Source organism: Sorghum bicolor, chromosome 7, assembly GCF_000003195.3.
Source record: "Sorghum bicolor cultivar BTx623 chromosome 7, Sorghum_bicolor_NCBIv3, whole genome shotgun sequence".
Taxonomy (NCBI): domain Eukaryota; kingdom Viridiplantae; phylum Streptophyta; class Magnoliopsida; order Poales; family Poaceae; genus Sorghum; species Sorghum bicolor.
In genome coordinates, this window is record NC_012876.2 from 4,881,508 (window position 1) to 4,908,487 (window position 26,980).

At 52.7% G+C, this 26,980-nt stretch overlaps 2 protein-coding genes across 2 annotated transcripts; both read left to right on the top strand.

Moving 5' to 3' along the window:
- Positions 260-2,880, top strand: LOC8080846. Its single transcript, XM_002443852.2, has 3 exons — positions 260-820; positions 1,485-1,785; positions 2,486-2,880. Exons 1-3 carry the CDS (start codon positions 275-277, stop codon positions 2,542-2,544), a joined length of 906 nt encoding a protein of 301 aa, XP_002443897.2. The 5' UTR covers positions 260-274; the 3' UTR covers positions 2,545-2,880.
- LOC8069630 lies at positions 3,054-4,702 on the top strand. Its single transcript, XM_002443853.2, has one exon. It carries the CDS (start codon positions 3,150-3,152, stop codon positions 4,575-4,577), a length of 1,428 nt encoding a protein of 475 aa, XP_002443898.1. The 5' UTR covers positions 3,054-3,149; the 3' UTR covers positions 4,578-4,702.

The window sequence follows — 26,980 nt, forward strand, 5'->3', positions numbered from 1 at the left end:
GACAGGATTCGTTGGAGCGCCAGCTGGCCGCCTCGTCTCCGCGCCCAGGAAATGGGGCCCGCATGTCAGTGGAAGGAGGCCGAGCGCAAGCGCAACCGCCTCCCACGCTCACGCAACCAGACGCCATGGCCTCCGCCGCCTTGGCGTGCTCCCCAAACGCAACCAAACACCTGCTCTGCTCTCGCCGCTCCGCTCCCTCCCCTTCTCTTCGCAACAGCCAACAGCCCGGTGGTCGTCTGCCCTCGCCGCACCACCACCACCACCACCAGGCGCGATGGACCTCTTCCCCGACGGTGGCTTCGTGCGGCTGCAGAGCCGCGTGACAGGCAAGTTCGTCCACGCCGACGCGGACTGGGAGAGGGTCTCCCTGCGGCGGAACGACGGGCCCGACCCAGCCCTGAACGCGGTGTGGCGGGTGGAGCACTGGGTCTCGCCGGACCAGGGGGACACCTACGTCCTCCTCCAGAACGCCGCCTACGGCCGCTACCTCTCGTTCTCGACGAGGAAGGCGAAGGCCGGCCACCGTGGCTACCGCACCACCCAGAAGGACCGCAGCGAGCCCAACGTGCTGCAGAACATGAGCGCCTACCCGTGGAAGTGGACGGTCCAGAGGCTGAACCCTCCCGACCAGGACTACGTCAGCCTGCGCTACTTCACCTGCTACCTCCGCGCCAACGGCAAGTACCTCCCCTGGAACATCCGCGTCACCGCCGACGTCGATGCAGACGCCCCCAGGGTCACCGCCATGATGCAATGGACGGTCCACCATGTCGCAGCGAGCCCGGAACGACAACGCCTTGACGTTACACTTGAGTATCAGGTGCGTGGCTTCGCCATCCTTTCTCCTTGCGTTGCGTTGGATTATTGCAACTCTCCTCGATCACCAATCACGGATGCGTTGGTTTTGATTTTCGCCTTCCCAAAACTCTGATTACTGCATCGGAATCTTTGCGTTTATCCTCGCCTAAGTCTGAAACTGTTCGTTTCTTCCGATACAAGAGTCGACTACTGAACCTGTTAATTGTTGCTGACAAGTTTTAAATCCATAGCCGAGGAAACAGTTTTTGTGGTTTCTCGTGTTATGTTCTTGTGCCTCTGCTTCTGGTTCGCTTTAGGGAGCTGTTCCTGAGCACATTCAAATCCACAAATTACTGTGTATTCTAGATTGTGGACCCTGCGCTTTACGAATTTATCTGTCATCCGTTTTTTCTGAGTCGAATCATGGTATGCGGAAAGCCCAAGCTGAGGTCACCATTGGAGTTCTTTGCTACGATGTATACTATAGCTTGAAAGATTTGGGCTATTTGGTCTTCCCCATTTCATAGCAGATCGATCACAGTGGTTTTTGTTTTACTGATTTCTGTGAAAGAATTTGGTCTCTGAACATTCCGTTGTGAGTAAAATGTATATTCAGACATGTTCATTCAGTTACCGCTATTGTCCAGCCTTTTGATTTCTTTAACTCATTCTTTTCCTAAACACAGGGAGGCGACAGTGACCTGACGTGTCCGCAGCCGCCGCGGACGATCCGGCACGTGCGGGCAAACGATGAAGGGGAGTTCGACCAGAACCATCACAACTGGACCTCATTCGCTTTCTACGGCACCTCCGTGGACGACCTGAAGGACGAGCTGCGGCTCCAGCAGCACTGGAACGAGGACATGTCCGCCTACACGCTGTGCATGCGGCCCGGCTCGCATGGGCGGCTAATGCCGCTGGTCGCCACCGACCTGCCTAGCAGCACAGATTCCATGAACATCGTCGTCTTCAGGACCGGATCACCAGGTGACTACTCTGCAAGTTTCTCAGCAGTCTGTGCAGCACTTGTTGTCTGCTGTGCTCTTACAGTTTCAGCATGTGGGTTGACTTGCACACTAAACATTGGTTGTAGCTCAACTTTGGTTCTGTACTTCTGAATTTGTTATGCAAAGAGATCAGTAAAAAAAAATCTGCATGACAGATTTTGAGTAGAGCATAGTGTCATACTGACAACAGGAATTGCAACTTGCCTGTTGTTTTCCATAGCCCTAATGTTCAGAGAAGCTCTGTTGTTTAATTTTGAATAGTTGTGGTCAGTAGTATTCTCTTCATGGCTTTTGGGGGTTCTACATTTTAGTCAACTTGTGATTGAGGTAATGGTTTACTTCGTTTGGTTAGGACTAATCTAAAACATGCTGTACATAGAAGAAGCACTCGAATTGAAATAGCATCATTCTCAGGTCTGTAGTGCTGTATAGGATTTATTGGTCCAAATTGTCTGATTGCATTTCTACCATGGTTGTCAGTTTTACAGATTCAGCTGTTCCCATAATTTGTTCTCCAGTTCTGATAATTCAGCTTTCTGCTTGTTAGCCAATAGTGTTAATCTTGGAGCTGACTGTCTACTCTTATCTGTTTTTGTCCACTGTTGTTTAGTTCTCACTGTTGTACCCATGATATGATGCCTAATTATCTCATTGAAGTTCTTCTTCTCTTGTGAATTCAGCTGCTGCGGCATTAGTGTATCCGGCACCACCACCAGCAGCGGACGCTGCTGCGGCATGAGTACGAGAGCAGAACTTCTGACAACGTTGAAATTCATCTCTTCGGCGACCAAAAGCATTTAAGCACTGCTGCCCCTGATACTGTGACATGAGAGTTGTCCCATAGTTTCTGAAAATTGTGCAACTCTTCCGTAATGGTGGATAGATTTGATGTGGTCTACTTGACCGGAAGCGTTCTGAGATAACAGGGAAACATGTTTTGATACGAATTCGTTAATCTTGTTGAGGACGTGTCAGTTGGCAATGAATAATCCACTTTCTAGCGAGATTGTTATGACATGGGCCACTTGATCTAAAATTATGGCTTCGAGAAAACAAAAATGCACTAGTAGACTTTTTTCTCTTGATGTTTTTCCCTTGTATTTTATTATTACTGTTTCGTCAAGAGTCCGGCCGCTTTGGCATTGGGCTCTCGCGATCACAAAATCCGATTAATCTGTGACAGTTTGGAGGAATAAATCGGATGAGCTGAATTTTTGGAAAACGACCTACTCAACGAGGCCACGCGGATCCCATCCAAGCAGCCTTCTCTTCTCCTTGTCGATTCACCGCCGCCGGATCGTTGGTTTGGTTGCCCTTGCCCACAGCCGAACTCTTGCTCCCACCATGCCGCCGCCACGGAGAGCAGCGCGTCGCCGGTTCGCCGCCGCCGCCGCGGAGTCCCCACGCGCCGTGCGAGGCAGCCGCCGGCTGTCCGTGCGGCACGGCGAGCCGTTCAAGCTGGAGGGCCGGTGCGGCGGCGGCGGCGGCGACGACGACGACGACGGGCTGCCGCTGAGCGACGAGGCGCTCCTCCTCGTCTTCTCGTCGCTCTCGTTCACGACCGCCGACCTCGTCCGCTGCGCCGCCACCTGCCGGCGCTGGCGCCGCCTCGTGTCCGCCGACGCCGCCTTTGTCTGCCCCCGCGCGACCCCGCGCTCGGACCCCTGCATCCGTAGCCTCGCGCTCGGCTTCTTCCACTCGCACACGACCGACGGCGGCGTCAGCGTCACGCAGCCGCGGTTCGTGCCCCTGTCCGCCGCCGCCTCGCGTCTCCAGCCCTCGTTCGCCGCGCTCCTGGACGGCGGCGGCGCGTCCCGCGTGGTGGCGTCCCGGAACGGCCGCCTCGTGCTGGACCTTCGCCGCTGCGCGAACACGACGGTCACCCACGCCGTCAGGCTGGGCGTCTGCAACCCTGTGACCGGCGGCGGCGGCGTCGGTCTCGACGTCCTCCCTCAGCTGCGCGGCAAGGACAGCCCCACCGGGCCCTACGCGTGCACGGTGATCACCGCGGCCGACGAGCGCGGCGGCGGCGACCGGCGTATGATGACGCGGTACTCTTCCTACCGCGTGCTCCTCCTCTACAACCGCCGCGGCTTCACGGCGCTCCGGTGCTACTCCTCGGACGAGGGAAGCTGGGGGCCGGAAGCCGAGGTGACCGGCGCCAGGATCGGCAGGACCCAGCTCGCCGTCGGACCGCACGCCGCCGTCGTGCACCGCGGGGTCGTGTTCTGGCCTCGCCTCGCGGTGGCTCTGCGGCTCGACTCTTTGCTGCAGCCGGCGCCTGCCGTATCCGCGGCGAAGACACCGCCGCGGTACACTGTGGCGGGCTTCTCCCCCGCTACTACGCGGCAGCGCCACTCGAGCACGATGGTCACGCACCGGCTGCTGGGAGTTATGCCTGGCGGTGGATTGCTCCGCGTGGAAGCTGACATGGAGACGATACGGGCCTACTGGGGAGGACGCAAAGACGGTGACGGGGACATCGTCGACGGCGGCTGCTTGCTGGGCGAAGCGTTGAAGTGGAGGTGGACGAAGATGCAGGCGCTGATGAAGGTGCACACGGTGAGGCTGCGGTGGCTTTGCGAGAAGAGCGGCCTTATCATCTTCACGGCCAGGAATAACTCTGACTCGGACACTCACGTTTACACGTTGGACGTGGAGACGGAGGAGATCAGGAGGGTGGCGACCGCTCCCGGCGGCGAGTCGTCATTGGAGGAGATGTGTGCGTACGAGATGGACCGGGTGACGCTGCTCGCCTCGCTCGCCCGGTGAAGAAGGCACCTGATGACATTCCAAGCTCACAGTTTGGGTCTGTTTGGTTCCTTGCTAAATTTTAGCTAGCTACTCTTGGGTGACTAATGAAACTAAACTATTTTAGCTCCTTTAGTCAATGTGTTTGGAACTTTAGCTACTAAGGCCTTGTTTGGATGTTGTCGGATTCACCTCAATCCACATGTATTGAAGTGGATTGAGGTGGAATTTAGTTCAACTTCCACTCCAATCCACCCCAATACATGTGGATTGATGTGAATCTGACTACATCCAAACAAAACCTAAAGTGACTAAAGTTTAGCTAGCTAAAATTTAGTAGGCGGAACCAAACAGTGCCAAAGGTGAAGAAGGCACCTGATGACATTCCAAGCTCACAGTTTGCGTGTGTTCCGAAACTTCATAATTTGGGCTCCTGAAATTCCAAAGTGAGGTTGTTCACAGTTTGTGCTATTTAAGTTCCTAATTTGAGCTTAGTTTTTCAAGCCAAAATTCTGAAGGGAAATTCTCATACAGGGCTCCTAACATTCCAAAGTTCACAGTTTGTGTTCTGAAAGTTCCTAATTTGAGCTTTGTCGGTGTTTTCCCCACGGGGGGTCACACCAACGAGTAAATTTGTATGCGTGCTCCCTTTCCCAGATGGTGATGCAAGAAGACACAGAGATTTATCCTGGTTCGGACAAGAGAAGGCCCTACGTCCAGCGGGGGGGGGGGGAGAGAGTTTGTATTATCTTGCACCGAAGTGCTTGTACAGGGGTGAATACAAGCGTGGTATGAAGTGTGTGAGTTCTACTGCGTATGAGCGTGGTCTCGTGTCGTGATCCCCCTGCCGTTCTATTCCTGAGTCCCTCCTTTTATAGTTCCAAAGAGAGACCCAAGGTACAGGTATTGGCGTCAGGATAGGAGTTGATAGTAGTATGGAGCGCTGACCTACTCGAGGCTTCCGTACCGGCATGGCCTCGAGCCGTCCCGTCTTAATAGCCTGGTGATGATTACGCGTGCCCCTGCATTCTGCTCTGCGCGCCGCCTTGGATTGGTTCGACGGATGCACGCTTGTACGATTCGGCGGCAAATCCGGCGAAGTGGTTGGGACGTGGTCAGTCGACGCCCGACTTGTCTCCAGGAAGGAGCCTGGTGAAGTCGAGGGTCGGACGCCGTACGAGGTGTCGATATCTGGAGCGCTGACCTGGGGTGTCTCGAGGGGGTCCCGATTAGACGTTCCATCCTTGTTTCCCGCGTCCTGACACGCCCTGGGTCGTTCGGTGGGAAGGCTGCAAAAAGAACGATGGGACAGAAGCATGTTCCCTATCGCGCCTCCCGTGACCCGTGTGTTAGGTGGGGAAGCGTCAGGTGCATTAAATGCCCTGGCTCTCGTGCGCGTGTCAGGCGGCGGACAGTGTCCTTGCGCTCGACGCCTCTTGGTTCGCTCGAGCCCGCTTCCGTATTCGACGGCAGTTGTCGCTCGAGCCCTGATCGATTCGCTCGACGCTATTTCCGTCTTCGAGGCTGCGGCCGTCGATGGCCGCGCGTGTGTGCGGACGGAGCGTCGAATCAAGGGGCTAGTTTTATGTACGGATGGTCCCGTTATATGCATTGGTGAGGGTACCCCTTGTTGATACCCTCGACAGTAGCCCCCGAGCCTTCATTCGAGCACTGGCGCTCGAGTGGAGACTTTCGCTTTTACGGTCGAGCTTCCGCGGGGGCGCGCGAGCGACCCCGTGGGGGTAGCCCCCGAGCCCCCGGGGGAGTATTTAACTCCTTCGAGGGTTATTTCGCCAAATTTGCAGAAACGCCGTCAACACCCATGGTGGAAGGTTCTGTTCGGCTTTGCCTTGCGTGGAGGTTTCGACGTACTCTCGATAGAGCGAGCGTCTTCCACCCCGGATTGAGTTCCTAGCGGGTAGTCCAAGTGAGAACCTGTGCCCCTTTCGAGGGGGTCAGCTGTAGCCCGGAGGCGTCCTCATAAAGCAGGGTCGACGTGGTCGGGGATACCGGTCTCATTCGATAGAGTCCAGCGGCTCGATGCCTCCCTTCGGGAGGATTCCTCTCGACTGTCTCGACCCTACCTTGGACATCGCCAGCGAGTCCTCGAGGCGGGCCTCGATTTTTGACCACTCGCTGGGGATCCCTGACTCTTGATGCTCGAGATCGGCTGTCGAACCCTTTCGACGGGCCAGCCATCGACCTCTCGAGACTATCGTGGGCGCATACCTTGGCTTACGAAGTAAGGAAGCTGCCGTGCCGGTTCGTCTTTCTGCCCGTTGGGCGCACCTTTTGAGGTAAGTGACGTTGCGACACTGTATCGGCGGGGAATCCGGAGCGCCCGGCCTGTGAGGAGAGAAAGGACCGTTAGTCGGCGCATTTATGGGGAGAGTTACCTCATTTATCGGATCTATCCGTTGGTTGGCCGCTATCTATAAATACGCCGTGGCGTTGCTCCATTCTTTCTCTCCCCTTCCGTCCTCTCGCCTTCGTCTTCTCGCTGCCTTTGCTCTCTTGCTTCCTCCACGCGCGCGTGCACCCCCTCGAGCGGTAGCGAATCCACCATCCTTCCAACCAAGATGCCTGTGAGGCTCGTTGCCGCCAACGACTGGCGTCCGTCGTTGATGACGGACCGCCGTCTGCTAGAGCTCGAGAATGAAGGGCTCTTGCGCCGCCGCACTTCGCAGTCTTCGCCGGAATGGATCGCGCCGCCGGCGAGTCACAGGGAGCCCCAGCCACCCGAGGGCTATGTGGTGTCATTTGCCAAGTTCCACCGCCATGGCCTGGGCGCTCCCCCGAGTCGCTTTATGCGGGCCCTCTGCTTCCACTATGGGGTGGAGCTCCAGCATTTTTCCCCGAACGCCATCACCGTCGCGGCGGTCTTCGCCGCGGTGTGTGAGGGCTATCTAGGGATGATGCCCCATTGGGATCTATGGCTTCACCTTTACAGAGGCGAACTTTTCAACGCCCCCACCGGAACCACCGGCGTGAGGAAACCCGTGCGGGCCGGATGCCTCAACCTGGTGTTGAAGACGAATAAGACGGAAAGGCCGCGCGAGTACATCCCGGTGGGGCTGTCGTCGAACCATGCTGGGTGGGACTCCCAGTGGTTCTATCTGAGAAACGACGACGGTCTCTTCCCCGCCTACACGGGCCGTCTGATCTCGGAGCGCCCGGACAACTGGACGTATGGCGTCGTCCAGGAGCACCAGTCGCGGCTCGACCCCCTCCTCGACGCCAGGAAGAAGCTGCGCCTGGAGGGCCTGTCCGCCGCCCTCGTCCTCTCGGCCGTCCATCGTCGGAGGGTCCTTCCCCTAATGTCTCGGCCGTTGAGGATGGACGAAATGGGGCTGGGCGTCTCGTCCCGGGATCTCGAAGCTTGCCGGATGTCCAACGTGGCTCTGGCGGACAATGAAGTCGCCGCCCGGGTCAGGGCGGCCACCGCCGGCGACTTCAAGTCGCACCACGTCAACGGCTTCCCCATGAGGCCTGATGAAGGCTCGGTCGATCTGGTATGTTTTCTTCCTCATGGGTAGCCTTGACTCTGGGTTCCTTTTCAACCCCCTTTTTCTAAGTCTACTTTTTACGGTGGCAGGGGCGGATCGACGTTCGATCTTCGAGGCCCCCGGTGAGGGAGGACGAAGTCGACCGCGACGCGCGGCGCCGGTCCGCCGAGAAGTCGAAGTCCGTCAAGGACTCTAAGAAGAAGGGGGAGAAGAAGAAAAACCTCGACCGGCAAGCCTTAGAGGCACGCCGGTCCAAATCCAGGCAGAGGGGAGAGCCTGAGGAAGAGTCCCCCAGCGAGAAAGATGACGATGATGACGAGGACAGTGAGGACTCCGAGGGGATGGCGTCTCGTCTTGACCGGATCCTCGGGGGTCCATCTCAAGGCGACGTCGACGCTCCTCGGGCGGAAGCTCCGACGGGGGGCCCAGGCGGATCCCACCGTCCTTGCGCCGATACCCCTCCCGCGCCCAAGGTCAGTCAAGTCGCGCCGCTCCCTCCCCCGACGCTCAGGGAGAGCGGTCATGCCAGGCCCCAAGCGACGGGGCCACTGACCCGCGGTCGCGCAGCGGCCTCCGAGAAAGGAGAGGTCGGCCGCAGGAGTGCCAGTCCCGGCGCCCGCCAGGCGGGAACTGACGCACCTAGGCCAGCGCCTGCCCTCGAGGGGCCTGGAGCCATGACGCGGGGAGGCTCGAGGCCCGCCGGTCGGGGCGGAGGGAGGCGAGCTGTTCTCCCTGTGGGGTAAGCCTTCTCGATGCTGTGGCTTTTGTCTTTCTACTCCCCTGCGTTTCCTCATATGCCATTCTTTTCTCAGGCTAAAGCGGACCCTCGAGCAGGCCCAGCCGTCCATGGCGAAGAGGCTCAAAACGGGAGCCGTCTCCAAGGAACCAGGTTTATAGTTTATTTCTGGGCCTTGCAATGTTCTTGTGTCGGTTATTATAACGTCTGACCCTTACCCTTTGTTTTGTAGGCTCCTCCAGTTCCCAACCTCCAGCCGGCGTCGAGAGGGCTCCGTCTCATCCCGCGCCTATTCCGTCGCCGCCGACTTGTGATGAGGCGCCCCGGACGCAAGCGTCAGAGGGAGCCCAAGAGTCCCCTCGATTGGGGGTCGAGGGGGAACCCATCACCATCAGCGATACGTCTGATGATAACGAAGCGTCTGGGGGTGTCCGCCCTATGGAGGAGGAAACGTCGACCCCTCACGTCGCAGGATCGACTCCCTGGCCCGCCGGCCTCCGTACCCTCGAGGAGCAGAAGAAGAACAGGGAGGAGGATGAACAGCGGGAGCGCGAGGCGGCACGGCAGCCGCAGGAGCATGAGGCGCAACAACAGCAATAGCAGCAGCAGCAGCAGCAGGAGCAACAGCAGCAGCAGCAGCCGGGGGGCCAAGAGGAGGGACTGCTCGAGCCCCCGCCCCAAGGTCCGGCCCAGCCAGTACCGCTGGAGCCGCAAGGGCCCGGCGAGCAGGAAGAGGATCTGCCGGTGTACAGCCCCCCAACCCCAGCGTGGCTCCTCCCGGGGGCACCTGCCGCGATCCGGGCAGAACCGGGGCGAGCGGATGGAGTGGTGGCGCTCGCCTGCATGATGCGCACCCCCACCGACCCCGAGTCCGAGATCAAGAGGACGATCTACGGCATGGATGGGATCGCCCCAGGGTTCCTCCGGGAGCGTCGGGCATGGGAGGACCACTTTCCCTCCGAGGAGGATGAGATCGGGACGTCGGGGACCAAGGACGGAACTTGGAAGACGGTGGACGACGACGGGCGGTTCCCATGCCTCGTCGACCTGTTCCTGCGCCATGGGGGCTCCCTCGAGACCGCCGAGGACCTCATCCGCGGCGTCAAGGCACGGGCCGACCGGGAGATGGAGCACTGGTGCCCTGATCGGATCCGCATCCGAGCCTCCCACGACCCGTCCGAGCCGAACATCTTCCTGGATGACCGGAAGGAGGCGAAAAAGTGGGAACACGTCGAGGAGCTCCGCCTTTGGATGAAGCATGTGGTGGGGCTCCTGGCAGACGTCATTAACAACGGGCTCGGGCCGGCTTACTTCGTGAGTATTTTTTCGATCTTCAATCCTTATGAAACCTTTCAGTTTTGTGCTCTAACTGTTCGATCCTTGGTTCGCAGGATATGAAGGAGACCTCCCGCATCAAGTCTAGTTTCATACACACCACGAGAGGCGGCTGGGAGCAGCTCCCCCTCCTCAAGGATCAACTCCTCGAGTCGCAGGAAAAGCTCCTTCAAGCTTATAAGGATCTCATAGCGCTCGGGGAGGAGAAGAAGGCGAGGGAGGCTGCCTTGGCCGAGGCTCGAGAGGCCTCGAAGAAGGTGGAGGAGGAGACGATGCTGCTGCGGGAGCGGGCTCTTACGGTCGAGGAGGCCGCGTCTAAAGCCCGGGAGGAGGCCCTGTCCTACAAGAGCATCATTGCAGACCTGGACAAGGAGAAGGGCCTTCTCAAGACCGACCTGGACTCCCTCCGTGACTCCTTCCAGAAGATGAAGGTGGCGTACGTTGACAGTGAGGTCGCCAGGGGTGCCGCCGAAGATGTAAAGAAGAAGGCCCTTGAAGACCTCGAGGCGGAGCGGGCTCGATCCCGCAGTCTCTCTGACGACGTCGAGCGTCTGAAGGGAGAATTGCTGGAGAAGAGTGGAGCCATTGCTCAGGCTGGCAAGGCGATCGAGGATCTCCGTGTTGCCAATACTGAGCTGGCGCGCTCCAACAGGGAGATCGAGAGGGCCAATATCAGATTGATCGGCGAGAACACAGCCCTGGAGGAGAGCATTCGCGGTATGTTCTTGTTGCTAAATTTCTTCTTCGAGGTGCGCTTGGTTCTTCCTAAAGTTTCTTGGTTTGATGTTTACAGGGCTCAAGGACGAGCTCTTAGCCGCCCAAGCCGAGGCCCGTAATGTCAAGACCCAGCTCGAGGCTGAGGTTGCTTTGAACCGTCGAGTGCGGACGGCGATAAGCGACCTCTCGACCTCCTGGGAGGTCGAGCCTATGGATGAGTCGAGGGAGGGTGCTCGAGGCGACGCGCTGGTCGACCAGCTGTGCTACATAGGCGCGACGCTGCGAGATCGGGTGCGGGATGCCCTCCACATCGGGGTGAAGCGGGCGATGGCAGTTGTCTGCTCGGGCTTCTCCTACGACATGGAGGTGGTGTCCCACGGCTTCGTCACCGACATTTCCAAGACCGACACGGAGAACGAGGAGAGGCTCCACGCTTTGATCGACGACGCGGAGGCTCCTGGGGAAAGGTTGGCTAAGCTTTTTGAGCCTGAGGTGCTTCCTCCCGAGACTAGCTCAGGCGGAGGCGAGGGCGGTGAGGATCGTGCCGTGGAGTGAGGCCTGTGAGCCTGCTCAGGGCGCCTGGGGCCCCTTGTATGATACTTTGTTAATTATGTTGCTAAGTGATACAGTGTCTTTTTGTAATTGTTAAATGCTTATTTGTCTTTCCGCTCGAGGTCCTTTTATTTCTCTTTGTTCCTACGTTTGTATCCCCTGCTCGATCTTTCGTCAGAAACAACCTCGATCACCTCAATGGTGAGGAAGTGAGTAGAGTTTCCGTGGCCCGGGGGCGTAGGAGTTCTCTGGCTCGTTGTCCCTCGGCCTTTGAGGGGCTCGAGGCGCCTCTGCTACTCGAATCGTGCAAGGTTTACTAAATAAGAAGAGAAAATTTCTTGGCTTTGTCGACGCTTGGGGGGGGGGGTTGTCCCCCTGGTAGCCCCCGAGGGGGTGTTGACTATGATGGGTCATAGTCGGCACCCCCTTGTAACGTCGAGATTATGATTTGTAAATCTTTTGGCGCAAAAAGAAGTTGTTCGAGGGAAAGACTTTATTTATTCATTCATTCGTTTACAAAGTCTTGGTACAAAATGTACGTAGGAACATAAGTTTAGAACTTCTAGGGATAGAATCGACGTAGCTGTTCGATGTTCCATGCGTTGCTGAAGACTGCCCCTTTCTCGTCCGCCAACTTGTACGTTCCCGGCTTCAAGACCTCGGCCACCACATACGGGCCCTCCCAAGGTGGAGTCAGCTTGTGGCGTCCTTGATTGCTTTGCCGGCGTCGTAGGACTAGGTCGCCCACGTTGAGGTCCCTCTTGCGCACGTGCTTGTCGTGGTAGCGTCGAAGTTTCTGCTGATATCTGGCAGAGTTGAGGAGGGCCACGTCTCGAGCCTCCTCGAGTTGGTCGACCGCGTTTTCTTGAGCCTCTTTGTTTGATTGCTCGTTGTAGGCCTTGAGTCGAGGTGACCCATACTCGAGGTCTGTGGGGAGGACAGCCTCAGAGCCGTAGACCATGAAGAACGGGGTGTACTTTGTGGCCCTGCTTGGCGTTGTCCTCAAACTCCATAGGACCGAGGAAAGCTCCTCGACCCACTTCTTGCCGAATTTCTTCAGGCGATTGTAGATTCTTGGTTTGAGCCCTTGCAAAATCATGCCGTTGGCACGCTCGACCTGGCCGTTAGTTCGAGGGTGGGCTACCGCAGACCAGTTCACACGGATGTGATGCTGATTGCAGAAGTCCAAGAACTTTTTGCCGGTGAACTGAGTGCCGTTGTCGGTGATGATGACGTTGGGAATCCCAAACCGATGAATGATGTCGGTGAAGAAAAGGACGGCCTGCTCGGAGCGGATGTTGGTGATGGGTCGAGCCTCGATCCATTTGGAGAATTTGTCGATGGCCACCAGCAAGTGGGTGTACCCTCCTTTCGCTTTTTGCAGGGGCCCCACTAAGTCGAGCCCCCATACCGCAAACGGCCACGTGATGGGGATCATCTGAAGAGCATGGGCGGGCAGATGTGTCTGTTTGGCGTAGAACTGGCATCCATGACATGAGCGTACGAGCTCGATGGCATCTGCTACGGCCGTTGGCCAGTAAAAACCTTGTCGGAAAGCGTTCCCTACGAGGGTACGTGGGGCAGCATGGTGGCCACAAGCCCCCGAGTGTAGGTCTTCGAGTAGTTTCCGGCCTTCTTCCATAGTGATGCAACGCTGCAAGACCCCCGTCGGGCTTCGTCGGTATAGCTCATTGCTTTCGCCGTAAATCATGTATGACTTGGCTCGTCGAGCGATACGGCGGGCCTCAGATCGGTCTTCTGGCAGCTCGCAGCGGATTAGGCAGTCGAGGAATGGTGTGCGCCAGTCGAACGGTCGACCGGATTGCTGTTCCACCTCCATCACCTCTGCTAAGGTCAGCAGCGTGTCGACGTTGTCGGTTGGCTGGGCGGGAGTGGCGTCGACGCCAGCCCCCGAGCCCAAGTCGACGGATGGTTCGTGGAGATCTCTTGAGAGCGCGTCAGGTGGTACCGTGCCTCGGGTCGACGTGATTTTGGCGAGTTCATCAGCTGCTTCGTTGTAGCGTCGGGCGATGTGCACGAGCTCGAGGCCATGGAACTTGTCCTCGAGTCGACGGACTTCTTTACAGTACGCCTCCATTTTCGGGTCGTGGCAGCTCGAGGTTTTCATTACTTGGTCGATGACGAGTTGGGAGTCACCTCGGACGTCGAGGCGTCGGACTCCTAGCTCGATGGCAATCTTGAGACCGTTGACGAGGGCTTCGTATTCCGCGACGTTGTTGGATGCGGCAAAGTGAATCCTGATGACATACCTCATATGGACGCCCAAGGGTGAGACGAACAACAGACCAGCCCCGGCCCCTGTTTTCATGAGTGACCCGTCGAAATACATCGTCCACAGTTCCGCCTGGACCTGGGTCGGGGGGAGCTGGGAGTCTCTCCATTCCGCGATGAAGTCCACCAGGGCTTGCGATTTGATGGCCTTGCGAGGCGCGTAAGTGAGAGTCTCACTCATGAGTTCGACTGACCACTTAGCTATTCTTCCCGTGGCCTCCTTGCTCTGGATTATCTCGCCCAAAGGGAAAGACGAGACCACCGTGATGGGGTGGCCGAGAAAGTAATGATGCAGCTTGCGACGGGCAAGGATTACGGCGTAGATCAGCTTCTGGATTTGGGGGTAACGCGCCTTGGTCTCCGAAAGCACCTCGCTGACGAAATAGACTGGCCTTTGGACCGGCAGCGCATGACCCTCCTCCTGTCTTTCAACCACCACCGCCGCACTGACGACCTGGGTCGTCGATGCGACGTAGAGGAGTAGCGGCTCTGCAGGTTGAGGTGGGACCAGGACTGGTGCCGAGGTCAGCGTCTTCTTCAGTCTTTCGAGCGCTTCCTCGGCCTCGGGGGTCCAAGAAAAGCGCTCGACCTTTTTCAAGAGTCGATACAGTGGTAACGCCTTTTCTCCTAGTCTCGAGATGAAACGGCTCAGAGCCGCCAGGCATCCCGTGACTCTCTGCACACCCTTGATGTCTCGGATCGGCCCCATTCTTGTGATGGCCGAGACTTTCTCGGGGTTGGCCTCGATGCCGCGCTGCGAAACGATGTATCCTAGGAGCATGCCTCGAGGCACACCGAAAACGCATTTCTCGGGATTGAGCTTGATCTGGTTGGTGCGTAAGCAGCTAAAAGCGATCTCGAGGTCCTGGATCAGGTCCCCTCGCCGTTTTGACTTGACGACAATGTCGTCGACGTAGGCCTCGACAGTTGACCCTATGTGTTCGCCAAATACGTGGAGCATGCAACGTTGGTACGTGGCTCCCACGTTTCGAAGCCCAAATGGCATGGTCACGTAGCAATACATCCCAAAAGGTGTGATGAAAGAGGTCGCGAGCAGGTCGGACTCCTTCATTTTTATTTGGAGGTAACCAGAATACGCATCAAGGAAAGAAAGGGTTTCAAATCCCGCGGTAGAATCGACAATCTGATCAATACGTGGCAATGGAAAGGGAACTTTTGGACATGCTTTATTTAGACTAGTATAATCGACACACATCCTCATTTTCCCATTCTTTTTCTTAACTAATACAGGGTTTGCTAACCAGTCGGGATGATGAACCTCCTTGATGAATCCGGCCGTCAAAAGTTTGTGGACTTCCTCGCCAATGATCTTGCGCTTCTCCTCGTCGAATCGGCGCAACCGCTGCTTCACTGGCTTGGAACCGGCTCGAATCTCCAAAGAGTGCTCGGCGACTTCCCTCGGTATGCCTGGCATGTCCGAGGGACTCCATGCAAACATGTCGGCGTTTGCACAGAGAAAGTCGACGAGCACAGCTTCCTATTTGGGGTCGAGATCGGCGCTGATCGTCAGCACCTTGTCGTCGGAGTTGTTGGGGTCGAGTGGGATCTTCTTGGTTCCTTCTGCCGCCTCGAAGCTGCCCGCGTGGCGCTTGGGCTCTGGAGCCTCGGCAGCCAGGGCCTCGAGCTTCGCGACGAGCTCGGTGGAGTTTTCGACCGCCTCCCCATACTCGACGCACTCGACGTCGCACTCGTACGCATGCTCGAAGGAGGAGCTGACGGTGATGACGCCTTTGGGACCTGGCATCTTCAGCTTCAAGTAGGTGTAGTTGGGTATAGCCATGAACTTGGCGTAGCCCGGGCGTCCGATGATGGCGTGGAATGTGCCTCGGAATCCAACTACTTCAAAGGTGAGGGTCTCCTTCCTGAAGTTGGCCGCTGTGCCAAAGCAGACCGGTAAGTCGATTCGACCTACTGGCAGCGCCTTTTTTCCTGGTACGATGCCATGAAAACCGCCGGCGCTTGGTTGGAGCTTCCCTCTATCTATGCCGAGGAGGTCGAGGGTCTCCAGGTAGATGATGTTGAGGCTGCTGCCACCATCCATCAGTACCTTTGAGAGCCGGGTGTTGACAATGATAGGGTCGACGACGAGCGGGTAGACGCCTGGGGCGACTACCTTGTCGGGGTGGTCCTCTCGATCGAAAGTGATGGGAGTGCTCGACCAGCTAAGGTACTGGGGCACCGCCATTCTTGCCGCGAAGACCTCACGACGTTCCCTTTTGCGCTGCCTCGTGGTTAACTGAGTCGAGGGCCCACCATAAATCATGTAGCAGTCATGGACGGTGGGGAAGCCGTCGTCGTTCTTGTCGCCCTCTTTGTCACCGCCCTTGTCCTCCTTCGAGTCGTCACGCTCATCCCTTTTGAGCCCTAGACTGTCGAAATGCCTTTTCAGCATTCGACAATCTTTGAGCTTGTGGTTGGCGCCTCCCTTATGGTAAGGGCACGGTTCTTCGAGCATCTTGTCGAAGATACCTCCGTCTGGGGGGCCTCTAGGCTTCTTCCGCTCCATGGCGGCGACGAGATCGTCGTCGAAGTTCTCCTGCTTGTACTGCCGCACTTTCTGCTTCTTCTTGTTCTTCTTGAGCCCTCGACTGGGGGTTCCATCTTCATCGACAGGCCGCTTGCCTTTCCCCCCTTCGCAGCTGAAGAAGGCGCCGACGGCCTCCTCTCCTGCCGCGTAGTTTGCTACTAAGTCCATCAGCTCATCGACGGTCTGAGGGCGATTTCGGCCCAGTTCCCGCACTAAGTCTCGACTGGTGGTACCAGAGACAAAAGCCAGGATGACGTCATGGTCGGGGATGTGCGGAAGCTCAGTGCGCTGCTTCGAGAAGCGTCGAGCATACTCTCGAAGAGTTTCTCCTGACTTCTGCTTGCATTTGCTAAGGTCCCACGAGTTCTCGGGCCGTATGTAGGTCCCTTTGAAATTTCCCTCAAAGACTTTGACCAAATCGACCCAGCCGTGAATTTGATTTGCTGGAAGTTCCTCGAGCCATCGACGGGCGGTGTCGGAGAGGAAGAGCGGTAGTTGTCTGATGATGGCTCGATCATCCCCTCGAGCGCCACCTAGCTGGCAGGCCAACCTAAAATCAGCCAACCATAATTCTGGTTTGGTCTCTCCATTATATTTCGCGATGCTGGTCGGGGGTCGGAATGGACTGGGCAGGGGCGTGCTGCGGATCGCCCTGCTGAACACCCGTGGGCCCGGTGGCTCGGGGGCCACCTAGTCCTCGTCACTGTCGTACCTCCCACCGCGATGCGCGCTGTATCCGCGCTCTTCCGCGTCTCCGTGCCGGCGGCGTCGATTTTCTTCGATGTCATGTCGTGCGTCGTGTCGACGCTGATTGTCGACGGGGAGAACAAGAGTGGTTTTTCTGCCTCGAGGAGGAGGTTGTTGATGGACTGATACCTCCTTTTCATTTTGAGGCTGCTCGTCGTGTTTTTCAGTGGCAGCTCCTCGCCGTCGAGAAGCCGAGCTTTCGGCTTGTTGAACTGCCGCCACCTGGAGCAATGTCCGTACCTCATCTCGAATGCGTCGAGCCTGGGAGTTTGATGGCTCTGGCATGTTACGCAGCAGCATCGTTGCTGCCACTACGTTCTGGCCTGCTCGAGGGAAACGGCTGACAGGTTGCTCTGGCTCTGCGTCACCGACGATCTGTCGATGTACCTCTCGAGCGCGTCTGCGGACACTTCCGCCCGGCGGGCAGGGCAGGTCTTGCTCAAGGATTTGTTCGAGCAGGACGAGGCGCTCGCGGTCTTCGTCGAGCTTCATCTTGAGCCCCCGTAGCTGCGCGAGCTGCGCGGTTCTGTCTTCCTGTGGAGGGGGGTCTACCTGTCCGTCATTCCCAGGCGTCCTGGGGTCTTCTCGTGCCGCGGGGGCTCGACCGCCCGCAACAGCATCCTGTGTCTCGTCGGTAGTTTCTACCGCCCCGTCGATGTGACAGCATTCCCTCGTAGGGTCGTAGCTATCAGTCTCGAAGTCGGAGTCTGGTTTGGCGGCGTAGAAACACCCACGTCCTTCCTCCAGCAGCCGTTGTCTGAGCGAGGTGATCGTGTACCGCCCGGGGCCTAGGCGATGGAGGCCTCGCACCTGGGAGAGATTCGGCAGTCCGGGCGTCGGCTGTGGTGCTTCTGAGTCACGTGGGAGGACCATTGGTCTCTCCACGTATGTCTGGGCATTTGGGCATATCGCCCTGGCGAGCGACGCCGCGGCGTTGTCCAATCCGAATGGCAGTGCCCTTCTTGGAGTGAACAACTCGTGTGGAAGCAGCCTAGCAGTGGCGGGGGAGAGTGCGCGAGATGCGTCCCCTCTCGTTGTTGTGCGGTGCTGAGCCGTCGCGCTCGTTGCTTCGACACATGGCGCTGCCGACTTGTGGCCCGCTTCCTGCTTCGCACGAGTTGTTGGTCGTGATGAAGCAGAGGGACCGCGGTGGTGCTGTCCGCGCCTCTTCTTAGGCGGGGAGGCGTGGTGGTGAGGGCGTCTCGGGGCCCCCAACCGTGCTGGCGCAACGCAGGCTCCTCCTGGTCCTCTGACTGAGAGCAAAATGATGTCGTAGCCGGAGCCCGTAGACATGAACTCGAGACCCCAAACCAAATGACCGTGGAGCGCGGAATCGGCGAGGCGAGAGTTGCCATCTGGAAAGGAGTGGGAAATCGATGAAAAAACACGCAGGACCCCTACCTGGCGCGCCAACTGTCGGTGTTTTCCCCACGGGGGGTCACACCAACGAGTAAATTTGTATGCGTGCTCCCTTTCCCAGATGGTGATGCAAGAAGACACAGAGATTTATCCTGGTTCTGGCAAGAGAAGGCCCTACGTCCAGCGGGGGGGAGAGAGTTTGTATTATCTTGCACCGAAGTGCTTGTACAGGGGTGAATACAAGCGTGGTATGAAGTGTGTGAGTTCTACTGCGTATGAGCGTGGTCTCGTGTCGTGATCCCCCTGCCGTTCTATTCCTGAGTCCCTCCTTTTATAGTTCCAAAGAGAGACCCAAGGTACAGGTATTGGCGTCAGGATAGGAGTTGATAGTAGTATGGAGCGCTGACCTACTCGAGGCTTCCGTACCGGCATGGCCTCGAGCCGTCCCGTCTTAATAGCCTGGTGATGATTACGCGTGCCCCTGCATTCTGCTCTGCGCGCCGCCTTGGATTGGTTCGACGGATGCACGCTTGTACGATTCGGCGGCAAATCCGGCGAAGTGGTTGGGACGTGGTCAGTCGACGCCCGACTTGTCTCCAGGAAGGAGCCTGGTGAAGTCGAGGGTCGGACGCCGTACGAGGTGTCGATATCTGGAGCGCTGACCTGGGGTGTCTCGAGGGGGTCCCGATTAGACGTTCCATCCTTGTTTCCCGCGTCCTGACACGCCCTGGGTCGTTCGGTGGGAAGGCTGCAAAAAGAACGATGGGACAGAAGCATGTTCCCTATCGCGCCTCCCGTGACCCGTGTGTTAGGTGGGGAAGCGTCAGGTGCATTAAATGCCCTGGCTCTCGTGCGCGTGTCAGGCGGCGGACAGTGTCCTTGCGCTCGACGCCTCTTGGTTCGCTCGAGCCCGCTTCCGTATTCGACGGCAGTTGTCGCTCGAGCCCTGATCGATTCGCTCGACGCTATTTCCGTCTTCGAGGCTGCGGCCGTCGATGGCCGCGCGTGTGTGCGGACGGAGCGTCGAATAAAGGGGCTAGTTTTATGTACGGATGGTCCCGTTATACGCATTGGTGAGGGTACCCCTTGTTGATACCCTCGACAAGCTTAGTTTTTCTGAAAGGAAAATATCATACAATTAAACATGGGCAATGACAACTACAATTACGTTTAGAGTTCCTAATTTGGGCTTGGTTTTTCAAGCTGAAATTCTAAAAGGAAAAAAACTCAGATTGCAGAGGGATAGCATGTACCACTCGAGCATTTGTAAAATTCTGAAAGGAAAGTATCAACATACGATTAAACACAGACACTGAGGAAAGTACCGTCATACGGTTAAACACAGACAGTGACAGCTACAATTACACGAAGATAAAGATGAATCCAAGACAGCGGCACATTCTCAACAGAGGTCTATGGCCTGCTCACTATAGTAATGAAGAGTAACATGAGCCTTCGAGCTGCTTGGAAACAAACATAACGTGCCAAATGCAGGGTAATGTGCACATCATATACATGATATTACACTTCACGTTGTCAGTCATATCATAGGAACAAATAATCACGATTATCAGAGGGAGATAATCCTGCCAGGTACCATCCCCAGAATGAGTTGCCTCGCTGTTCAGGCAGAGGCCAAGGTGCATTGTGGACTCGTTCTGAATATTGTAATCTGCAAGTGTAAGCTCATCATCATCAAGCTCTTTGCCATCAAAGATAAGTATCAGCTTGTCCTGAATCCTATGATGCTTCTGCCACTTAGGGTCTTCACAGAGATCTCCATCTGAACGTAGCAAGGAAACATGTTAGGATAGAGACCCAGAGGTAGACTTAACCAAATAGCAACAGCAGAACTACCTGGAGAATCACTACAGTTGTTTGATGAACTACCAGTACAGACATACATACAAGAGTTTTACTCCAAAACAGGGAGTATACCCCAGAGCATCTTAAATGTTCAAAATACCTAGAAAGCGAAGCGTGGTCAAGATAGCAAAGAATGTGTACAAGATAAACAAATTTAACCAATTGGACATGCAGGTCAACCAAACACACATAAAAATAACTTGATGGAACAAATTTGACCATATTTACAGAAAAAATTGCAAACGTTGTTCCAATGCTGTAATCACAACATTGCAAAGTTTTGTATCATGAAGAGTAAAAGAAACTTTGTGATTACAGCATTAGAACAACGTTGTGCGGACGCAAGAGGCGAGGGAAACACGATATCCAGAACCACCTCACAAAAGCAACTAGAGCTTGCACCCCGGTGATCTCTATGGACAATCATAGATCACACCAAAAATGTCTACTTAGTCAGTAGTCACTATGAGTGTATAAAACCGCTATTTATGAGTAACAGAAGTTCTGCAGGTGCAACAAGGAAACCAAGATCTAGATGTCATCAAATTACTAAGCGATATGAACATCCAACTATTGCAAGATTCATGCGATTAGAGTAGCATAAAGTTTCAATCAAAATAAAATCATAGCTTCTTTTTTCTCTAGAAAGGCAGGCCTCGTACAGTGGTAGAGTCTCCACATGTAGCCTCAAGGCCCTGGGCTCGAACCAGCCTCCTTGCAAAAATATGCAACTGCAAGCCTCCTTCCCCCAAACCACAGCTTGGCCAGCCCGGGCCCTCTGGCCTTTCAGCCTCGCTTCGCCGCACTTAGGGCCGGGGAATGACCCATGAAATTTTACAAAATCATTTATTTTTTTTAAAAAAATATTAGAATCAAAACTTCCTCTTCGTATATGTGAGATTTGTTTGTAGGGATCAGTTTCAAAAGGCTGTTAGGTCTTCCAAATGAAGTAATCGAATATAGCATACCAGAAAGTAAAACATGAAAATTCTCACAATAATGGCCCGCCAGATTACATATCAGATTACATCGCTATTAACTATTTCAATTATTGATACCTTAACATGTTTTAGCTTATGCCTTTGCATTGATGAAATATTGGGCAGGGCTGTTTGCAGAACTTGATCAAGAACAGCTGGTGGAAGGCGCCAATACTATGATCAGGGTCGCCAAGGAAATCTTGGTTGCACAAACTGCAAGACAGGTGAACCAATTGCTGCTGCAAGATGGTGAAAACTCTGATCATGATGAGGATGCGAGCACGGAGAACTTAGGAGTGAATTTGTGATGACCAAATGGCGTTTTTTGTAATAGGGCTGTCACTTGGTCCTTTTATCCTGTTGTAGGATGTTCTAGATGGTCTCAGTTGGCTTTGACCGTCTTCTGGTAACCTTGGTAGGTTTGTTTTGCTTAGGATGGGGATAGTTTTGGCAAGTTTTTCTTAGTTGTTTGTTTTGGCTTTTGGTGGCATTTCGATTCTAGGTTCCCCATGTGTGGTGATCGACAGTATCGATGTTCTATCCTATGGTTATCTGCCTTATCTATAAACTTGCTACATGTTTTGTATTTCTGTTCATTGTAATGGAAGTGGGTAGTTCCCGTATTGAAAAAAAAAGCCTCGACACGAAGGCAGTTGAGAAGGTGGCAAGCCATGTAGGGGACCATGATTGGGGGATCTTCACAGGTATGAGATGGATCAAGCGGCGTACTTGGCATCCCTTGCTGAGCGAGATGGCATGGAAGACACATGAATATATATTGGTGAAGCTAGAGCAAAATAGAAGGTGGTGCACTTGCCTTGTGAATGCATACACAAACCTACATGGTGGTGCATATATGGTGGAATTTTAATCAACACATTGTTTTTGTATTTTTTTTGGGGGTGCATTTGCACCCCCTGCACATAATATACCTTCGCCCCTGTGAATATGTATGTTTTTGGTTTCATGCTACTTTATATTATAATGAAATATTGTTGAGTAGTCTCTAAACTTATTTCAAGGTGTCATTTAGATCCCTAGATTTTAAAAATACATTTTTGGTCCATGAACTTTATTAAAGTATAATATATCTAGGTTCCAAACTTTAAAATGTACTTTTAGATTCTCGGACTTGTTGTAGCTTTTAATTCAGGTCCTGAACTTATCATAATATGTCACTTAGATCCAAATAGACCTGATCTACTCATGATGTCACATGTCATAGTAGATGGATCCACACCTCATTCTTGACCGGGGCAGATAGTTAATGACAAAGCAATCATTCACCTACCTCTTTCCTCTAAGGAGCACTAACTTTGCCCTTGTTGCCCCCACTACTGATGATGTCATGGCCTTTGATATGGAGAAATGATGAAGGCATGGGTTAGGGATGGCTAGTTGCCAAGCTAAAAGAGAGGGCGAGCATATAGATGGAGTCGTAGAGACTTACATGTGGGATGGTTGGAGCTCTTTTTTTGGACCCAGATGACACAATAGTTCGTGGACCTAAACATAAATTTGCATGGCATCCTAAGTTTGGATACTTGAAAATGCATTTTGAGAGTTTAGTGACTTGGGTGACAACACACAGGACAAGTTTATTTAGTACCTGAGAATGCATTTTGAGAATTCGATGAACTCGGTGACATCATGTGACAAGTTAAGGACTACTCATGAATTTTACTTAAATATTATTTAGCTTCTAAACTAAACTAGTGACTATGTGTTGTTTCAGTTTCTAAAGTTGCCATCTTTCCTCTCCCTTATCTCTTGTTTCCATGTATAAACAATCATCATTTAGTGTTACTAAGATTTGTTCCTAAATCTTAGACCTATTATCTTGCTTTAATAACATATGTTGAACTCTAAAAGGCTTGTAAGATCTAAGGGCTCAAAGTCGGCAAAAACATTGACATTCATATTATAGTTCAGTGTTCTTCATTTTTGTTGTGGCAGCATATGCTTAGCAAGCTTGTTATTTTGATTCCATATGTGTCACACTATTAAATTGGTTTTAGTAAATAAACGTGTTCTTGGATATTGCTAGAATTATGTTTTAAATTAGGTTATAATCCTAATTTAGTAGTAAGACCTATGTGGCAATCTCTGGGCTTTTGCTTTCCTAGCATTGGCTGATGTGTGATAATCACCATCCAACATAAGCATATTGACAAGATCCTAATGTAGGGGTATGTTAACTCCAGGGGGTAAGAGGTTCCTAATCAAAGGACCCCTAGATCGGTCCCACTAGGATCACTCAAGGTGCACTCGCATGCACTTTCTGGCTATGGATAAGGCTAAGCCCGAGCACACTCTTTGCCTCTACTCAGGGCTCGGTGGCTTGCTTGAGCCCTCACCTCCCGATCGATGAGAGCCAAAGCCTGATCCCTAACCCTAGCCAAGACCCGGGCAAGAAAACAAGTGCCCCGAGCACCCAAGGCTCGAGGGCTCCCCAGCACCACACAACGGGCGCAACGCTGTCAACCCTTCTCTTACAAGGTCACGCATGGGACATGACACAAGAGGACAAAACCCCTCTGATGTCTTCAGAGGCTTGGGGGCTCCTAGGCCTGCGTATCAGCCCCTCAAGTCAGACACCTCCATCGACAAAGAAAGCCTCTAGGAGGTGCACCTATTGGAGGTCCGTCTAAGCCAACAAAGCACGACGATCAGAGCATCAGAAAGCATCCTGATGATGATCAGGGCTTCTCCAACTCCACAGTAACGCCAAGGTCCATCCGCATTGCTATAAGACCCTCCTGGACTCCAGCACACATAGACCATAGATTAAACTCCCCCAAACTGCCATGTACCTGACCTACCTTGATTTATAAGATTAGGTTGGATCCTAGAGAGGGGGAGAATGAAGGAGAGAAATAGATCAGATCACTCATGTCCTCATGAGAGAACAAACTTCTTGAGCTCTAAACCGATAGCAGAGCCACCTCGAGAGGAGTATCAAGAGCTCCTTATCTCTACCATTGTCTTCTTCCTCTCTGATGAGGAAGAGACCTAATTAACCATCGACGAGCTTAGTATTAGCACTGAGCAATCCACTACCAAATTTCTCTTACACTCTATCGTAACCCCCCCCCTCGATTTTGGATGCTCTTGAGTATAAGGATCATCTATTGTTGGACATAGGGCCCCGATAGCCTAAACCAAGATAAATCGATGTGTACTCTGTGTGTTCTTTGGAGACACACACTTAGTGACACGCGATGAACAAATATGCTTGCCACAGTTTTGACCCTACCACACACACCTTCAATCCTTTGCATCTAGCTCTTTTGTTGGTGAAACGTGCATCCATGAGCATCTTTTGATGAATGGTTATACAATGGCAGTCCTTACAATGGCATCTTTTGATGAGCATCTTTCCATGAGCTAATTGTTCCACACTTCTTACTTTGTGTAGCTTGTTATATGGGTCATGAGTGGGAACTTAGTTTCTGTCTAGGTATGCACCTTTGGATTGTTGTTGCATATTCAGCTCCTCTTATAGCTACTACTGCTATTTTCTTAATTTATCTTATTGGTCAAGGAAATTTCTCTAATGGTACGCCTTTAGGAATACCATGAACTTGCCTTCTAGCCCCTATAAATGTAATAAATTGTGAAAAGCAACCTCATAGCAAGGTCTGCATAGCATATTGCACATTATAGAGATTGGTGTCTGCATACTGTATTGCAGATTACGGTCATTAAGTCCCAATAGCATAATATTAAAAATAGTAAAAAAATGGAGCTTATATCAATACTAACATCATGATTGCTTAATATAATTAGAAGTTTATACTTAATTACTATATTTCATTATACAAAAACACAAATAAACATAAATGAATATGATATAAAGAATGTCAGTTGAAAATAGTATCCTTTGTCATACATCATTCTTTATCATCACCAAAATCACCATCATCAACATTCTTGTTGCCACTAGAACCATCTATATTCGGTATGCTACCTTGTGGTGGTAGCAATACCGTCTGCTAAGTTCCAACATGCTATCTTCGGTATGCTACCTTGTGGTGGTAGCAATAGGGCCCTACCAATGCTATTTGTTACTATGCTGCTACAATCACCTCCCCTTGTGTTGAACCTGCACCATTGTCCTAAGCCTTATGTGGCCTCACAGCTAGAGATGGTATCTAGTTATGTGCACACATCATTATCCTTTATTCCATGAGTTCAATAAAGTTTGGAATATTCATAGGGAAAAATATATCTATACATTGTTATGTACTTATAGTATACAAGTAGGTTATCATAACTAATGCAAACAATAATGCTCTATATATCTAGCTAACATTTATTTGGCATGGAACTTTCGTAATAAGATCCTCTAGTTCATTTAATTTATGTGTCAAAAAACTATTCCAAGCCATAAATTATTAAAATAATAACAGTACTATGGAAATGCCAAATTTTGAGAAAGCAAAGAGGCAAGAATTTAGTGGCAATAGTTTTTTTTCTTACTTTTCTTCTAAACTAGTATGTTTCTTTGCTTGTAAGTTAACTTATATTTTGCTTAGAAGCAAAATTTTGTAACGGCAAGGGTGAGACGTAACGGTCTTCATGCCTTTTTACCCTCCCCCTATCTTAAAGCTTGCACTCAATCTCTTTCCACCCACCACTACCGCCCATATAGTTGTGAGGTCCATCGGTTTTATACTGCCATCCTCATCTCATTTGAGGCCTCATCCCCCTGTTGAAGTGGATTCTTTCATCAACTCTGGTGTGATCCCTAGCCCTACCTGCTTCCTCTGCCATATTTGGTCTATCCAATTGTCTAATCTGCTATCACTGCTCACACCCAGATAATCGACATCGTCAATCGCTCTAACTCGATCGGGCTTCCCAACGCTAATCTTCTAGCACCAACATCCCTTGAAAGCCACTAGAATCGGTATGTCTTCATCTAAATTCTAATTTAATCTTTTCCAAATTTTACATTCTCTACCTTGATCCTAGCCCCTTTTAAAAATTTTGTGCCGAATATATCTGCAACATATAACAATTTAGGTTACATGGAGCAAACCCATTCTAGATTTGGCTTCACATCAAATACTTCTTACTTTTTGTAGCAATTGATCTACTCTTTCTAAGCTGGGGAACAATTCAAATGTGTCAATTTTATCAAAACAAAAATATGACTAAGGGAAGAAGCAATAGTTTCTGATCCCTATTAACTAGGTTTTCTTCTCATATCCAAAATTCTTAATAAGTGTTAAAATAGAGAGCTTTTCATGTTTTTTTAGTTTGCAAGGTTAAGTTTGAGGTTTGAAATTATTTGGTTTCTAATGTAAAGTTCATCAATTTTTGAGTGAAAAATTAATTATTTGAAATGCAAGACTTTCATTCAAGACAATAGGTTGAAACCATGTAGTGGATTTCATTCTATTTAAATGACATAGTTTCCTTGTCCCTGTGTAACATAGTTTCCTTTTTTACTAGAACACACGACATGCTACGAGCCAAGAGAGGGCACCTTGTGTCACATCTACGACCTTCCATCAACATGGCTTCGGGTCCACACAACAAGGGTTGGTTGTCCATCCGGACAAACACCTCTAACCAATCACATTGGTCCAACGATGATGGCACACCACTAACTGATGAGATCATCCTCTTCATCTTCACAAGCTTTCTTGAGATTGCCGACCTTGTTCGCTGCGCTGCTACCTGCAAGCGTTGGCGCCACCTAGTGTCGGGTCATGCCAACTTCATTTGTCGGACCTCACAACAGCTATGCTTCATCAACAAATTCATTCCCTCGCTCA

Bases quoted from the DNA above. Each gene is read 5' to 3' on its own strand.
- LOC8080846 (XM_002443852.2), top strand. From the start codon at position 275: ATGGACCTCTTCCCCGACGGTGGCTTCGTGCGGCTGCAGAGCCGCGTG. The intron at 821-1,484 runs GTGCGTGGCTTC...TCCTAAACACAG, and splicing joins ACGTTACACTTGAGTATCAG to GGAGGCGACAGTGACCTGAC. The intron at 1,786-2,485 runs GTGACTACTCTG...TTGTGAATTCAG, and splicing joins CTTCAGGACCGGATCACCAG to CTGCTGCGGCATTAGTGTAT.
- LOC8069630 (XM_002443853.2), top strand. From the start codon at position 3,150: ATGCCGCCGCCACGGAGAGCAGCGCGTCGCCGGTTCGCCGCCGCCGCC.